Source organism: Mytilus galloprovincialis, chromosome 12, assembly GCF_965363235.1.
Source record: "Mytilus galloprovincialis chromosome 12, xbMytGall1.hap1.1, whole genome shotgun sequence".
In the NCBI taxonomy this organism is placed as follows: Eukaryota; Metazoa; Mollusca; class Bivalvia; order Mytilida; family Mytilidae; genus Mytilus; species Mytilus galloprovincialis.
In genome coordinates, this window is record NC_134849.1 from 9933843 (window position 1) to 9951230 (window position 17388).

The following is a 17388-nucleotide window of genomic DNA, read 5'->3' on the forward strand; positions in this document are numbered from 1 at the left end:
TAAAGAACTATCTCATTGTGCATAAACCAAAATGAAAATAATGTTACATTATTGGTTGAATTTCAATTTCTCATTACGTTTTAAACCAATCACAACGTTTTGGTGTACCCTTTTGGAAATATTACTCAGAATGCATTAGATTCTGAAAAGGGAATTGCTTACATCAATGTCTTGACCTCTGAGACTCATTTCACAAAAAATCTTACAAATAGAAATCATAGTTTAAAGACGGGAATTTAAAGTAAAACTTCAAATCAATTTTAGTTGTACCATTTTTTGTGGAAAGATTCCCTGATGGATAGCTGTCTCCTTGGCAATCAAACCAAATTTCTTCACTTTTATATTTATATTATATTTATACTCATACCATTATAAAATTTATAATGGTATAAGTAGAGGTGCTATGTAGAGTGACTAAGGTTTGATATAGGTGTACTCTCTGTTTTCAGATTACTGCCCAGAGTGATATAGCTATGTTAAAAACCTTATTAGAAGAAGAACGTTACCGGGTAGAAAGATTAGAAGTACAGATTAATGACATGACAGAACTACAGCAACATGAAATACAGAATCTGCGACAGGTAGGAGGGGGGAAGGGTCTCTACTGTTTTACCCTTGTATGTCTGTAGGCCTCCCGTTAGATGTTTTCTAACACATAGTGGCCATTTATGAAATTAGTGACATTTTTCTTTAGACACTATATATAAAATCTCTTGAAATTTGATAACAGGCTTCAGGTAAGTTGAAATTTGGGGGCGTCACTTTAATCATTATCAAATTATGGCTATTTATAAATAAAAAAAATTCCAAAATATTTAGTTCCTGTTCTGTAACTTAACCCTTTCACCGATTGCTGCCCAGACAGAAGCTACTCTGAGACGATGGCTTCCCTGGCTACTATTGCTCAAGTGGGAGATCTTCATAATAAATGTCAATAAAAACTTGTTTGTAGTTATTTGTGTATTTATTTCATTCACTAACACCATGTTCACAGTTTTATTCATGTTTTGATAATTTTTTCCTCATAAAATATTCAAATTTTCAAATTTTCGGCATTATCTAGGTGAAATTCTCAAAATTCTGCTCTTTGACCCCAAATCGTAATTTTTTAACCCAAAACGGCAAACTTTTGAAAAATTTTATGAGGCTGTACAAATTCCTCACACTGAACGATGTCCATTCCAAGTGTTTTGTTCATAAAACGACATTTTATATCAAAAAAGTATACTAGTTTGGCTTCAATTCTTCCATGTTCTTTCAAAAAAAATGTTCCCTCATTTCAAATTCTCGTAAATTCCGTAAATTTCGTCTGATTTTGACACGGTTTTCAACAAACGGAAGCGACATGTTTACACTTTCATCCGGGTAATCAAAGAAAGATAACTCATGTTTGCACTGTTTTGAGCGGGAAACATAAAAGATGTATTCCGATCCCGGTAAAACGGGACTCATCGTCAGTTGTCTGAAGCGTGAATCCCGGTAAACCGGGACTCATCGGCGAAAGGGTTAAGTTTGTCCTAACCTTATATTATGAGACCTATACGCAATACTTATTACCACAAAACTCTGATCAATTACAATTTTTGGTAGCATCACTTTTATAGTTCTTGAGTCATGTCCCTTTATAATGCTTTATGCAAGTGGGGGCATCATCTGTGTCCTTGGGGACACATTCTTAATTTATTTTCTATTGTATTTATATTTTACTGATAAATATTTTGCAGGCAACATGACACGGCATCAATTGTAGTTTCTAATGTTATTTTTCTTCTTTCTTGAACAGGATATAACTGGTATGGAGGAGAAAACAGAATACAGACTTGACGAGAGAACCAGCGATATACATGACATGTTAGAGAACTGTACCACAAGGGTATGTTATACATAGAGATTGTCACTGGAGAGAACCAGTGATATAACCGAATTCTTTGACAGAATGATTACAATTGAAAACAAGTTGTAGAGTGGTAAGACTCAAAAAATATATTGCGGTAACAGTTGATCTTATAACATGTACATATGGCTAAAGATCAACATAAAATGTATGATTTTTATGCCCCATTTATGGCCATTGTCGTTCGTCCGTCTGTCTGTCCCTCTTCAAGTTAAAGTTTTGGTTAAAGTTTTTGGTCGAGGTAGTTTTTGATGAAGTTGGAAGTCCAATCAACTTGAAACTTAGTACACATGTTCCCTATGATATGATCTTTCTAATTTTAATGCCAAATTAGAGATTTCCCCCCATTTTTACGGTCCACTGAACATAAAAAATGATAGTAGGGATGGGGCATCCGTGTACTGGGGACACATTCTTGTTTTTAAATCTGATCTCAGATGCCTGCATATCCTTGTTTCTTGATGTATAAGATCTTTGATACAAATATGTAAATGTGGGTCAATTAGCAATTTTGGGTAAATCTTGACCAATTATATCACGATGTGTAAAAAGTTTATTTTAGGTCTGATATTTTATATTTTAGATCACAAAGATGGAGCTCCAGCAGCAACAGCAGCAGATTATCTCCATGGAGATGGTTGAGAATGTGACCTTTCGAACTTTGTTGACCAAGTTACTGAATGTTGTTTTGGCTATATTAGCTGTTATACTTGTTTTTGTATCCACAGTTGCCAACTGTCTTGCCCCATTTATAGCCAACAGGTAAGCTAAAATACTCTAAAAGTTCACCATTATGAAACTTTAGGTTAATGGGTAATTAAATTGTTCATATATAACATTTACTACATGCATATGTTATTTGCTAAAAAAATAATTCATTTAATACATTTGGTCCATATTTCTTTTTTTTTTTAAGTAAGGGCTGTTCCAAAGATAATTGTATGGGGGGGGGGGGGGGAAGGCACTTTTTATTAGACCTCAACATGCATTAATTTTATTTAAGACATTTCATTTAAATGTTCAAGCAATTAAACACCACCCATCAAATTTTGATAAAAGTGCCTTCCGACCCTCCATACTGTTTTATCTGGAAAAGGCCAAACTGAAAGGGCCATTTTGTGATATCATAATTTTTTTTTTAATTTGTACAATTTTAACCTTCAGTATATGTTCTCCTACTTGGGGAAGTTTTATTCCTTGAATGGAATTTAGGTTTATTCCAGGAAAACAACGTAGAGGAAAGCAAGACATGCCAATCCTACAATAAACATAAAGAAAAAGTTTGATTTTTTTTTAAATTCTGATAAATGAACTTATTTTTGTTTACAGTCAACAATACACCAATTGCAGAAGTAACACCAACAACCACAAACCCTTTACAATTTTTTTCCTGCAATAACTGTTATATAACATTTTGATGGATTAGTATGTAGTCATGTAATTAATGTATTTTTCTGTATTTTCAGGACAAGAGTTTTGAGTACGACTGTTCTTATTGTCAGTATTGTGATGATGTTCAGAAATTGGGACGGCATCTCTAGCCTAATAGGATCTATATTTAACTTTCTGAGTAGTTTATTTCCACAAAGGTGACGAGGATGGTAATAGTATTGAAACTTGATCTGGTAGTTGGACATATCCAATAATTATTCAAATCTTCTCATATTCACGGAAGGAGGACATATTTCTCAATCAGAGGGAGAATTCATTTTTTCCTTCAAAGGGAGAAATCATTTCTTGACTGGTGGCAACGAACACATTTTTACATTCAATATTCAGTGAACAATTAGGAATTGAACGAGGAATCTGTCTTTATGGATCTGAAATTATAGGTTGTTAACAGCTGTGCTGTTATAATGATAGTCCAATCAGAAACAAGCTGTACTGCTATTTCGACCAATGGGAGAACTGCTTATAATCAGTGTTGTTATTTCGACCAATTGAAGAGCTGCTTAGAATCTGTGATTTGTGTATTTGGTGCTGGATGTTGTCAATCAAAGTGATGGAATACTGACTGTCAGTAATTGTCAGTAATTACTGACAGTTGTCAGTGTGGATAAAAGTGCTCTTTTGATGACAATGTTTTACATTGTAGTTCTTCATGTGATTAAGTATTTTTAATTAGATGGTGATGATAACTGTTTTAAATGAAAATGTTATTGTACATGGCCATTTTTTTGTTAAGTGTGAGCATATGATTTTTAATATGTGTATGTTGATTTAAGAGATTTTAATAGTTTGCTGTTAAAAGTTTTTATTTTAAATGCAATTGATTATTGTATGGAAAATGTTTGAATTTAATATTGATCAGCCCATTTAGCATTAACAATGACAGGTTTTGTTTTCTGGGAACCCCTATTAACAGATTTTTATATTACCACTTCTATATGTAACTTACATGTAGACTTTTTCATAGATATTCATTTGTTTACACATAATTTGAAATTCCATTGTTTCATTATTGCCAATCAATGCAAAGGGCAGAAATTGAATTTTAATCTAAATATTAATATAAAAGGGACATGTTGGAAAGGGAGATAATAAATTTATTATTATTTCTTTTTTTTTTAAAGAGAGGCATTTTGTCTTTTTGTAAATTAAATGTTATGGAAGACAATGTAATAATACTGTGAATTTTTTATTTTGGTGAAAATAATACTTTAGAAACTGTCTATTAGAAAACAAACACAACATAACACAGAAAGAAAAAATACCAAAGTGATATTCAAACTCACAAGTCTAAAACATAAAACATTGACATGCTAAATAATCCGAAAACTATAAAAAAAATAATAATATCAGAGTCAAAAAATAACATAGAAATCTAAAGACTGCACAACAAGAAACCTACCAAAAATTTGGACTTAAAATCACAAGCTAAAGAATGTATGCAAGCTGCTTAGTTACATTTTAATAACTGGATACTTTAAACACAGTTATGCCTACAGTCGTTTAACATTGCCAAAAGTTTTATTATTATTGATGCAATTAAACAGTGCCAACTGAGAAATAAATATGTTGTAATTAATGATTAAGAGTTCTCTTCGTTATAAAAATGGAGACTTTTTCCTCCCATTTGTAATATTGTGCATAAATATACATCACTATTTTTGTTAGAGTCATATGCATTATTTCTTTGAAGGGATTTAAGGGCTCGATAGTTTTTAACATTACATTTATGTTTTTACAGATCTCAAAGCATTAGTTATTGTATGAAGTAATTTGCTGGTCAAATTCACTATTTATTCAATTTGGGACATTTTTCAATATCATGTTTTTTTAGTGGTAGATATCATTTTTATGATGTTCTTTGAACAAGTACTTCCCATCAACTGTCTTTCATCAGTCATCTAATGTTCTCAGATATATGTCAATTTAAAACAATTCCCAAAACTGTATTCCTGAATTAGAAATTCAACTTATTGTGTTTAGATACTGTAAGAATTGTTTAAATTTAAAAAAAAATACTGACAAAGAAATTTTAATTTTCTCATTCATGCAAGTTTTATATATTTTTGGGACAAATTTGATTTCCTTAACAGCTCTTCTATAAACGCATACAAAACAAAACTTTAATCAACTTGCTTGCTGTGTTTGCTTAGATGTTTGCAAACAATAGATACAGTAGGCAGAGTTACAGTATGTTTTATATATACTGGGATTTGATTGGACAATAAAGATTGACAGGAAAAGAAATTAATGTTTATTGTCCAATTAAATTCCAGTATATAGTAAACAGACTTGAACAGACTACCTACCTATTGTTTACAAACATTCAAACAAACAGAGCAAGCAAGTTGATCAAAGGTTTGCTTTGTATGCATTTATAGAAGAGCTGTAATAGCGATCTTTCTTTCTTTCTTTTTTTTTTTCGGGGCAGGGTGACATATGTTTTCCACCTTTCTTTTTGTCAGTGCTGGTTTTCATGGTATTGTTTATAGGTGTTTAGATGTATATTTTGTTATGGATTAATTATTAATTTATTCACTGTGTTGTGATATATGCATGTTTGGTAGAATTGTTTTAATTTTTAACCCTGGAATTCCATGTAATGGAATGTTGTATGATTGTTTAGAACATTGTATCTCTTAGAGATCAGCTGATTAACTTAAACAGATATTGTTGTTTATTATAGAAAAATATCAACAGACCTGATTTAAAAAAGAAAAATTTGACGATTTAATGATTTGTGATCTACCCCAAAAAGTGACAGAAAAACATCTCTATTATGACAAAAAAACATCGTTATGATATTCCGTCTGTAATCCTGACTTACTGGTATTCATTTTCACGTAGAAAAAATAATAGTTTTCTCCCAGTAACCTAATGTAGATTGCAGTGACCATTTACATCAGTATATCATCTCTCTGATTGACAAGTTCTAATGGAACTAATTTATATCCTATTGCTATCTCCTAGTTATCCAATTGTTGCCATATATTGTATTACAACCAAAGACTTTGTTTTAACTGTTGTGTTGAAGTAGGTTCTTACTTAATATTCTCATACTACAATACATCAGGACCTCTAACATAAAAGTTGTACCATGAGGTAACTTTTCTAATGGGTATCAGGCTGACCTATACGGACATAAATCATAACTATGAACTGATTTCTTCATGGTTATCAGGCTGACCTATACAGAAAGAAATCATTACTTTGAAAGTACTTTCTTCATGGGTATCAAGCTGACCTTTTATTATAAAACAATAAAATTAGTTCTTTGTCCATTGGTATGCAGTTGTATTAGAACTGCAACTTCTCATTTCCATGGAAATCATTTGTCCCAGTCCCCTCAGCCAATTGGTTATGCATGTGCAATAAGATAGGCATTTATATTTGGTATGCAGTTGTATAAGTAAGTTATAGTTCTACAGAGATAATAAGCCCCCACCCCCCTCCCCATTTCCCCCCATTTCCCTTATGGTTTATTGACTTTAAACCTTTTGTGATAGTTTGCAAGCTTAATTTTTGGTTCATTTTAAAAGACCCACTTATGACAGATCAGCGGCATTTTGTTTGCAGTTTTTTTTAAGCATTGGCATTTCTCATTTCCATGGAGGTTGTTAGACTCTGCACCTTCAGTCATGGTCCATTGATGTTGATAGTGCTGCCTAGTTTACATGTTTAAATATTAACTTTTTGAATTCAATATTTTTGCATTATGCTATCAAACTTACCAGAAATTGAAACATATATCTGTTTCAACAGTTTATTAAACTTGGATTATAATTTATTACTTTGAAACATACATTTCAATCAGATTTATATTGAGTCCTAAATAACATGTCAATATTACAATAACATATTTAGCCTCAAGATTATAAAAGATAAAGTGGGCATTTGCACGGAAGAATGTGAAATAAAATTGCCATTTCACGATGAATGAACAATTAAACATTTCTTGCACGTTGATCTTTTGACCGATTTTACAAAACACAGTGCATAACAAACTTATTCACGGCTGCATGTGAAAAAAATTTGGCAAAACAAGTTGCACAAAAATAACCCTTTTCCACCCGCTTATTAGCCTGTCATCTTTGAAATACCAAAAAATATTCTCTGTTAGCTGAATTTTCTGACATACAATAAAAAGTGTAAAAAAATATCATTCCTAGAAGGTAATTTTTATTGGCTGAATATTTGGCAAATTATTTGAAATATTTTATCTGTAATATTTTATCTGAAATATTTTATCTGAATTACTAACATTTAATACTTGATTGATATAAATCACATGTAGATACGTATAATTAATCCATTCTGTTAGTGTAAGTGTGTAAGAGAATGGTTGTTGAATGTTAAGTCACATGATACTTGTGTTGGCATGTGACCTAATCACATGACTTTCATTGTCAACATGTTTTACTTTGTTGTAACTGACAACATATGTGCACAAGCAATTGATTATGCATGTGCAATAAAATAAATAAACAATGCAATAAAATGAAACAAGTCTTTTCTTCTCTAGTGACAAATAGCAAAAGAATTAAAGGATACTTATGTCATTTAGTCCGCACTTTTGCATGGATATCACTGGTTTAACTGAACTGATCATTGTAATTGGAGTTCCGATGATCCCAACATGATGGAGCCAAAAACAAGTAAAATCGTCTTATTATGGCTATTATTTTGGTAACAAGGCCACATATTATACTAAGTTGACAAATACACAACAATACTGTAAATATCAACCTCGCGACTGAGTAATTCTTGAAAGCAACATGTGTACACAGGAAAATTAGAAGATGATTTTACTTTTTTTGGCTCTGCCATGTTGGGATTGTGGTAACTGCAATTTCGATGATCAGTTTAACACCAGTGTATATGTTCATTATTAGTAAACGATTTTTAGAAGACCAAAACTTGTAAAGGACAAAAAAATTTACATTGATAATACATATCCAAATTTATTAGCTTAATAAAAAACTTCACCTGAAAATCAGGTGTGATATGTGATTTGTTATATGTGAAATGTATAATCTGGTAATAAAAAAAAAATCGTAAAAAAAATACTGAACTCTGAGGAAAATTAAAGACGGAAAGTCCCTAATCAAATGGCAAAATCAATTGATAAAATACATCAACGGAATGGAAAAACAACTGACTTGGTACAGACATGTTCAAATCAAGAAAATGGTGTATAGAACCTGGTTTTATAGCACGAAACCTTTCACTTGTATGACAGTCGCATCAAATTCCATTATCTATTTACAACAATGCCTGAACAATACAATACCGACATAATAGGTAAAAAAATGCAAAAATAGGGGTACAGCAGTCAACATGGTGTTATAATCTTTAATCACTATTAAACAAACAAATATGTAACAACGAAGCACAAAAAGTCACATCAAGTTTAAGAACCTTATTCATTACCTTTTGTCTCGCTTGACGAAGTCAGTAAGTGAGACATAGGTATGCTGTTTTCGGCGACGATGACTACGACGTCAACAATGTATTCGTTTGTGATTAGGTCTAGTTTATGGTGAACCACTAGTGGTAAGTCAAAGACATTTGGTATGCAGTTGTATTAGTATTGGCACATCTCATTACCAGATTATTTGACCCCGCCCCCACAGTCATTATGTATTAATTTGTGTTTATGTTTGTTTAAAGGGAACTACTTATGGTAAGTCAATGGTATTTGGTATGCAGTTGTATTTAATTACCATTGGTACATCTCATTTCCATGGGAATTGCTTAGCCATGTACCTTCAGTCATGGTTCACTGACTTTGAATATTTGCAAAACTTACATGTTCTAGTGTTGCAATTTTAATTTCAACATTTGCATTATCGAAATTACAAAAAAAAACGAGACGGTGTATCTGCTTCTTATGCACCGTCACAATTACAGTATATTATCAACTTTTAATTAAATGAAAACAAATGTTTCTTGTAAATCATGTTTCATCTAAATCTTAAAGAGGCGTTTTATTAACTACATTTAAGACAATTGTGCTGTTCTATCACTATTTTCCTTTTGATCTTGCAGACTGATAATATTCTTTCTCAGCGGAGTCGAGTGATATAAAAAAATATAAGACACTAAGGAGGCACGCTGCGGTGTCTATGAAATTGACATGAAATTGGCATCGTCGTCATAGGTAAAATAGCGATAAACAGATTATCATTGGTCATCTCAACTCGATTGCTTTTCTCACTTTCGCCGTACCGGATCAAGCAGAAAATCAATTTCGTTGAGACGATCAACGATAATCTATAAGTATGCATATCCTAGACTGCGACAAGAGGTCGATAGTGAGTTAAGAAACAGAAAAATCGTGTAGGTCAATCAATTCATGATGATGACTGTAACCACTATGTTGTGTCGATTTTCATTTTTTTTTCACAACGGATGTCACATTAGGAGCAGGATCCGATTACCCTTCCTGAACACCTGAGATCACCCCAGGTCTTGATGGGGTAAGTTTTGCTCAGTCTTTAGATTTTTATTTTTTGATATGTGTACTTTTGTTTGTCTGTTTGTCTTTTACTTTTTAGCCATGGATTTGGGTTTTTTTTTCGACTAATGAGTTTTAATGTCCCTTTGGTTTCTTTTAACTTTAATTTTCAGTCATTCTCTCTCATAACTATTTGGAGAATCTATTTTGTAAGTGGCAAACCCTTGTAAACTTCGCCCAAATGATTTAAGTATTCACAAGCGTTACATCTCAATAGAGTTATGTAGACACCATACATAGGAACAACTGATATGTTACTGCTGAGAAATGGGAAGTTGACAATTTGAAAGTTTGTCAATATCATACATACCTGTCAACTGACCCGGATTCTGCGGGTGTGACCCGAGATTTTCACAATTCTGAGGGATCACCCGGATCACCCGCCGGGTCATTGAAATAACCCGGAAATTCCGAAAATGACCCGATTTCACCCGTATTTCTTAGCCTTGAGATTGATTTTCATAAGTAATATTCCTTTGAAATACCGGCAAATTCGTAATTCTTCCATGAACATGCAGTTCATCTAGCTATGTAAACTGTCAAATTAAGTGACCCATAATTTAAGTGCATGGCTTCACTTGACAGCTTTGGTGTCAAACACACTGTTGATTAACACCAATTACCTTAGCTTTAGGTCGTAAATAAATTGCCCTGTTGTTTTACAAAGATATTTCAACTAAGAGTTACTTCCCCTTATTTGTCACCATTCAAAATTATTCCTTATATTTACGTTTTATGGGTGAAAAAGATTAAATCATAATAATGTAAAATTTAAATACATATGTTTTGGCCGACCGTGCAAGGGCTGTATAGCCAGTCAAGGTCGTTAAAAACTTCCATTTGTCAATCGAGAGATGAATGTTCATACATGTAATACCTCTACATGGTATGTTAAAAGGCTAGTAGTCTCATTTTAAAATTACACTTGAAAAATAAATTTTAGATGATGACAAAAAGTAAAGGACATAAGACTGTGATACACAAGTTTATAAAAATCTTTAAAAGTGTAATGAAATAATAATAAATAAGATTTAAAATGACTTAACCAAGTGAACATGCATTGATGTTTTGATATCTTTGATATACATTATAAGAAAATGTACCATAAATACTGAAATTCAGCTTGAAAAAGTTCGTACGCGTTATGACCTGAGATTTGATTCTTCAATGCAGGTCATGACCTCCATTTTCATCGTCACAGGTTGACAGGTATGATCATATCATATCAATATATGAATAGATCTTTTAGTTTCGTTATCAATCTTTATTAGAAATATACTAGGATTTATTAGAAGTCAGCACTTATTCAAAGACACTTACTTAGACGATTTTCTCGATCATCCAATTACAAATGGGTTATACAAGTGTAAAGCGTAGGAAACTGAAAAGTTTTAGCTCTCCTGGAAAATCACATTACAAAGTCATTGAAAACTTCCAGTAGATCTTCAAAAGAATTATGAAACTTAAATATGATTAACACCACTGGTCAAATATACCGCATCAAAATATTTCTAAAGGCATTGTTTCACTGTTGAAAGAATGGTTGCAAGACGTATAGAAATACATTTAGTCGACCCGGCTTTCTGATGGTTTTCATATCAATTTCTATTCTGTTTTTAGACTGACACTTTTAAGTGTTGATACTCAAAGAGAGAAGGCCGTAACCCAAATCTGGTTAAGTTTCGTGTTGATCAGTTTTTGATTTTCTTTAATGTGATTTGTAACCTGTTGTTTTTCGTTTAATTGTTTAGTTTCGCTTGCGAAAAAAGTCACAGACGAGACACAGGTAGCACACTCCGAAGGGGGCAACGAAGGCATAATCTATTTGTTTTTGCTTTATATTAGAAGAGGTAGAAAACCCGGATAAACATACCTTGTGTGTTGATGCATAATGTAACGAAGTTTTTGTCTTTCATATGACAATGTCATTACCTTCATTTTCATGGTTCAGTGACTGATTCAGGAAACAGTTACTTTTTTTTGTTAGTTGAAATATTGCGGATTCATTTAACTTCGTGTATTGAGGAACAGTTGCATTTTCGTGGATATTTGATTTCTTGATTTTGCCAATCTGTTCAAACAAAGCCTTTAGAAGATTTGTACTTATTTTAATATTTTGAATATGTGGTTCACCTGTACCCTCGAAAATTGGTATCCAACGAATTATAATAAGTCCACATTACTCACTTATTATGAGTGAAAGAATATAACTATACTTGGGAAATGGGTCCTTTACACAGTCTACATGTCCGCCAGGAAGTATTTAATTGAAGTCTGAGTTACTCCAAACAAAAGATAAACTATATTTGGTGTATGGAATAACTGTTATGTGTACATGCCTCGACTTCAATTTCATGGTTCATTGAAAAATGTTAAGTTTTTGAAGTTTGGTCCGTTTCTAATTGCATTTGTATCAAAAGCAAAAGGTCAATTGTATTTAGTATATGTTATAATTGTGAGGTGTAAATGTATGTGTGGCAGCGTTCGTATGACCTTGACCTCATTTTCACGGTTCATTGGTCAATGGTAGGTTTTTGTAAAATTGCCAGTTCATCAGATTCTATAAGCTGTTTGTCAACTAAATCTAGTGTATGGAATGATATTAAGATGTCTATTTGATATTGTTAACCAGACCATGACCTCCTTTTCATTTACATTTATGATGTTAAGTTTATGTGATACTTGAAGTAAAACCTTCATTTTATAGACTTCATAATTGATTCAATGATACAGACAAGACATTTTATTGTGTGCATTCTTGTCTTTTTTGCCATGTCATTGTCAGTTTGTTTTCGACTAATTTAATGTTGTCATTTTAGCGGTTTATTAAACATTGTCATAAGGCCAGAGGTTTGTCTAGCCACCAAACCGGGGTTCAACCCACCAATTTTTGGCTTAAAATGCCCTGTACCAAGTCAGGATTACAGCAGTTGTTTTCTAGTAGGTCGTTTTATTTCTAACTTTGTTGCATGTCGTTGAATTTAAATGTTTCTGTTGTTGATTGTTGTTCTCTTCCACGACCTATAGTTGATGTGTTCCCTCAGTTTTATTTTGTAACCCGGATTTGTTTTCTCTCAATCGATATATGACTGTTGAACAGCGATATGCCACTGTTACCTTTATTCAAGACTGTTGTTATCTCTCTTTAACACTTTAAATATTGCTGTTTCAATATAAAACGGTATTCGCTGATAGCCATACACTGTCACGAATATATGTAAATGTATATGTGTTGTCACGAGTATATGTACATGTATTTGTGGTGTCACGAGTATATGTACACGTATATGTGTAGCATACTGAATGTTGCGCTGGGGAACCAATCTACGGTATTGTGAATTATTTGCCTTGTTCATTTGAAATTTCTATGGCAACAAGAATAAAAACATATAATAATAAATTTATGCCCACATTTATTTAGAAAGAAAGAAAGAGTCACATATTTTAAGAATTCAGAAGATACAAACACAATTCACCAATAAATATTCCCACGCAATATCATCAAATAATGTAATATGTTACTGAAATAAAAACATGAAATGAAAAAGGGCACATAAACTTGCAAACACATATCACCAATGGATATTCCAATACAATATAATCATATACATGTTATTTGTTACTGAAAAAAATGGCACATATACCAATGATTTAAAAGATACAAACACAAGTCACCCATGAATATTCCCACACAATATAACCATATAAATGTTATTTGTTACTGAAACAAAAAGAAAAAGAAAAAAGATAAAAGGCACATACACCAATGATTCAAAAGATGCAAACACAAGTCACCAATGAATATTCCAATACCATATAGTCACATAAATGTTATTTGTTACTTAAACAAAAACATGTAAAGAAAAAGGGCACATAAACCAATGATTCAAAAGATACAAAGGGGAAGTCACCAATGAATATTCCCACACAATATCATCATATAAATGTTACATGTTACAAAAGTATATAATAAGATTCCAACAAAATTTCATAAATTCATATTATACTCATTAAAATTATCAATAAACAAACACAATGTAATAGAAGGTCAAATAAAACTTATCTAAAGCAATAACTTATTTTAAAACTACGACATACATCTGAATGTCAATCTCCGTAAAGTGATCGTTTTCGTTCCGTGTACACAGTACACTATTTATTACAATGTCATATTCAGTGTAGTCCTACGAATTAAATATAAGTCCGGAGTGGATGTGAGCTCTGCGGCGGAGAATGACTGAGACTGTGCTGAGAAACTAAACCAGATAAATTGTAGAACAAAACCAAAATGGTGATGATGAAATTAAAACCAAGTTTGTATTTCCCCTCAGTTTTTTAATCAACACTATTTCAAGATGTGTTTGATTTCAATTGAACAAATTAATGTTGTTCCTTCTTTTTTGGTTCTTGTCTTTCACTTTTCGCTGTTATTTCCCCGGATGAAAAATAATAATAATTAAATTTTCTGAGAACACGATGATTTATTACGTTGTACTCCATATACAAATCAATCGTTGTAAAAGTTCATTTTAAAAATGAAATCAGAAGTTTAACTACTAGTATTTACCCATTTACTCAGTAGCATATTTACCTGACGATATCAGGATATTGATATTTAGTCAAATCTTTACCGGAATTTGTGACACAATTAAATTCTAAAATTTATAAAACGTAAATATATGTCGAAATATTTAGGCTTGAAATAAATATATTTTTGGATAAGTTAATGCAAGTACACGAGGTGTATATTGTCTTATTCGATTGCAGGTTTGTAATGTTTAACAACCATATTATATCAGTGTGTAAACACGTTAATTATGAGCTTTGAAAGTCAAGTAGTTCGACGATTTTTTTGAGTAAGTATAAAAAATTTCAAACAAATATTCTTTACTGTGGTTAGCATTCATTAGTCGTCAGTATCTATAGATTCACAACTTGTGATTATATTGATAATTTAGAATCTTCCTTGAAGAAGGCGCACAAATTGTCAGCTAAATAGTTCGATTGATGTGTCATTTGTATACAAGAGTTATATTCCTTTGAACTATGACAGAATGTATGAGTCTATGTTCAATTTCAATATGTTGATTGTCTACCTTGAACAGGGTTATAATTTTATCTTATACATGTAGTTTTTTTTATTGAATTTAAAATCGTTACAAAATCTGTAATGTACTAGATGCTCGCATTTTTCATTAGTTTATCAAAGACATTTATATAGATTAGGAAGATGTGGTGTGAGTGCCAATGAGACAACTCTCCATCCAAATAACAATTTTAAAAAAGTAAACCATTATAGGTCAATGTACGTGTAAAACCATTCAAATAGGGAAAATCAACGGTCTTATCTATATAAAATAAAAAAACGAGAAACGAGAAACACGTTTAAACCACATAAACAAACGACAACTACTGTACATCAGATTCCTGACTTAGGACAGGCGCAAACATTTGCAACGGGATTAAACGTTTGAATGGATCCAAACCTTCTTCCTTTGTCTGAAACAATAGCATAACATCACAACATAGAAAAACACAAGATGAAATATCAATTTGCAGGCTTAACTCAATCAAAAACCGTACACCAATACACTACAAAAGAATAATATATCTATAATTTCTTTTATTTGTTTTGAAATGTTTAAAGTAAATATACACCAATATAAAGAATTATTTTGTTATCTTATAAATATGTTTTTGTTATCTGAAAGCATTCATACCATGCTTATACGTCACAAATAAGCAAGGTCAAATCTGCCTTCATCATCACTAACTTTCTAAGAGCGATGAGACAAACTGCTCTAAATCACAGATCACAGGCACTCGTTCCAGAATAAAAATTTCCTTTAGTTTTGAATTGAATGCTTCTTTTTGTAACTTCATTGGGTTGTAAAAGCGTTGACCAAAGTACATTTTGTATAAAGTGCGGAAGCGCTTTATTCTAAAAATGTGCGCACGTTCAACGCTTTTACAACCCTATGAAGTTACAAAATTAAGCATTCGATACTTATAATTACATTTTTTAGCTATGCTCATGAAAATACGAATTTTATATTATTTTTATTTAATTCACCTGTGCACTTTATTGTGGGATCACGTGTTATCATGAATGGTTAGTTTTATTGAGTAATGCAATTGCTTAAGGAATAACACTTGATATGCAGTTAGTCAATCAGAATACAGTATTATAATGAAACATACATCTAATGTAATTATTATACCTTAATATACCATTAAGGTAAATAGGGGGAAATATTCTGAAACAAATGACTATGTCACAGAAAAAGCATCTTCCAAGTATTTATGAAATTGCTCTCTATTAAAGCCATATCCTTGAAATTATTATTAAAAAAAAAACTTTTTTCCTACTTTTAATTTGAGGTACACTATGCCGGTGAAAAACATTAATTGTACTGTCAAGAATACACTGTTTCAAATTGTGGTATGCATTAAAAAATGCCCAACAGCATTTGTCCTTCTACTCATAAAGGCATTTGTTTCTAAGATCGATATGGTGTATACCATTATGCCAGAACTCAAATGAAGTAGAAAGCTGATGTAACTTATCTGCTTTACTCGATCCCTTAAGACAAATACATGATAGAAGTGTAATAACACAAACACACATACGCACAAACACAAAACAGTACACCATAGTCACCACTTTCTTCCAGAAGCTTCTAACTGATGCCGAATGCTAAAATGTAAAATTGTAATTGAGACCTACCCAAAACAATTAGAACTGTTCTGAAAAAGACTATAAATAAACAGAACTATATCATCTTCCCATAATAATTGAATGTTAGGAAAATTGACCAGAGTTATCTTACTTTAATCACAGAGAGGGGGAAAGCAAACAATTTTAATTAAAGCCTAATTAACATTAAAACAATTTTCCACTAACAAATAAAGTTACCTTATTGAAATATAAGGACTTTGTAAGCTACATCTATTAATTTTATTAGATATTATGAATTTTTATGACAATAGAGAAACATGCTACATTTAGTGTATATTATCATGCGATAAAACTGTTTTGTGTCATATAAGAAAGAGACGAAATACCAGCGGGAAAAAACTGATAACGCCATGGGTACAAAAGAATGAGACAAATAGAAAAAAGTTGTATTCAAAAAAACAACATAGAACACAAAAGATAAACTGTCTTTCATTTACAAGACATTTAGACAAATATTCTAGTCTCCTGTGTAAGACAATCAGGTAGAAATTAATGTTAAGAAATGAGGCTATTAAGGATGTACTTAGGTGACACCTTGGTATTTTTCCTTCAATACAGGGTAAATTATTTTGCCCCATAACACCAATTTTTCTTTGTATAGAAGACTTCATTAGCTCATAAAAGGCCATTTTTCAAAATTTAAGCAACTTCTTAATTTTTCTTCTTTCGATTTGAGACTCAAATAATACCAATGCAAATGTAAGGTAAAAGTCCGAGTTACCCTTTTCTCGCTTTTTTGTAAAAACTGAAATGTCTCGAAAAGGAGGTGCATGTCCTATCAATATTTTT

General features: G+C 31.7%; 1 protein-coding gene across 13 annotated transcripts in view; it reads left to right on the forward strand.

Annotated features, from left to right (window-relative positions):
- LOC143054076 (transmembrane and coiled-coil domains protein 1-like) overlaps positions 1 to 7849 on the forward strand; it is a 68449-nt gene extending 60600 nt beyond the window's left edge. For all 13 annotated transcript variants that reach the window (XM_076226953.1, XM_076226949.1, XM_076226950.1 and 10 more), the window contains 4 exons: positions 450 to 581; positions 1784 to 1873; positions 2478 to 2656; positions 3361 to 7849. In XM_076226953.1, coding sequence (XP_076083068.1) covers positions 450 to 581; positions 1784 to 1873; positions 2478 to 2656; positions 3361 to 3487 — 528 coding nt within the window. In that variant the 3' untranslated portion in view covers positions 3488 to 7849. The remainder of the gene's footprint in view (positions 1 to 449; positions 582 to 1783; positions 1874 to 2477; positions 2657 to 3360) is intronic.
- Positions 7850 to 17388: the final 9539 nt, after the last annotated feature.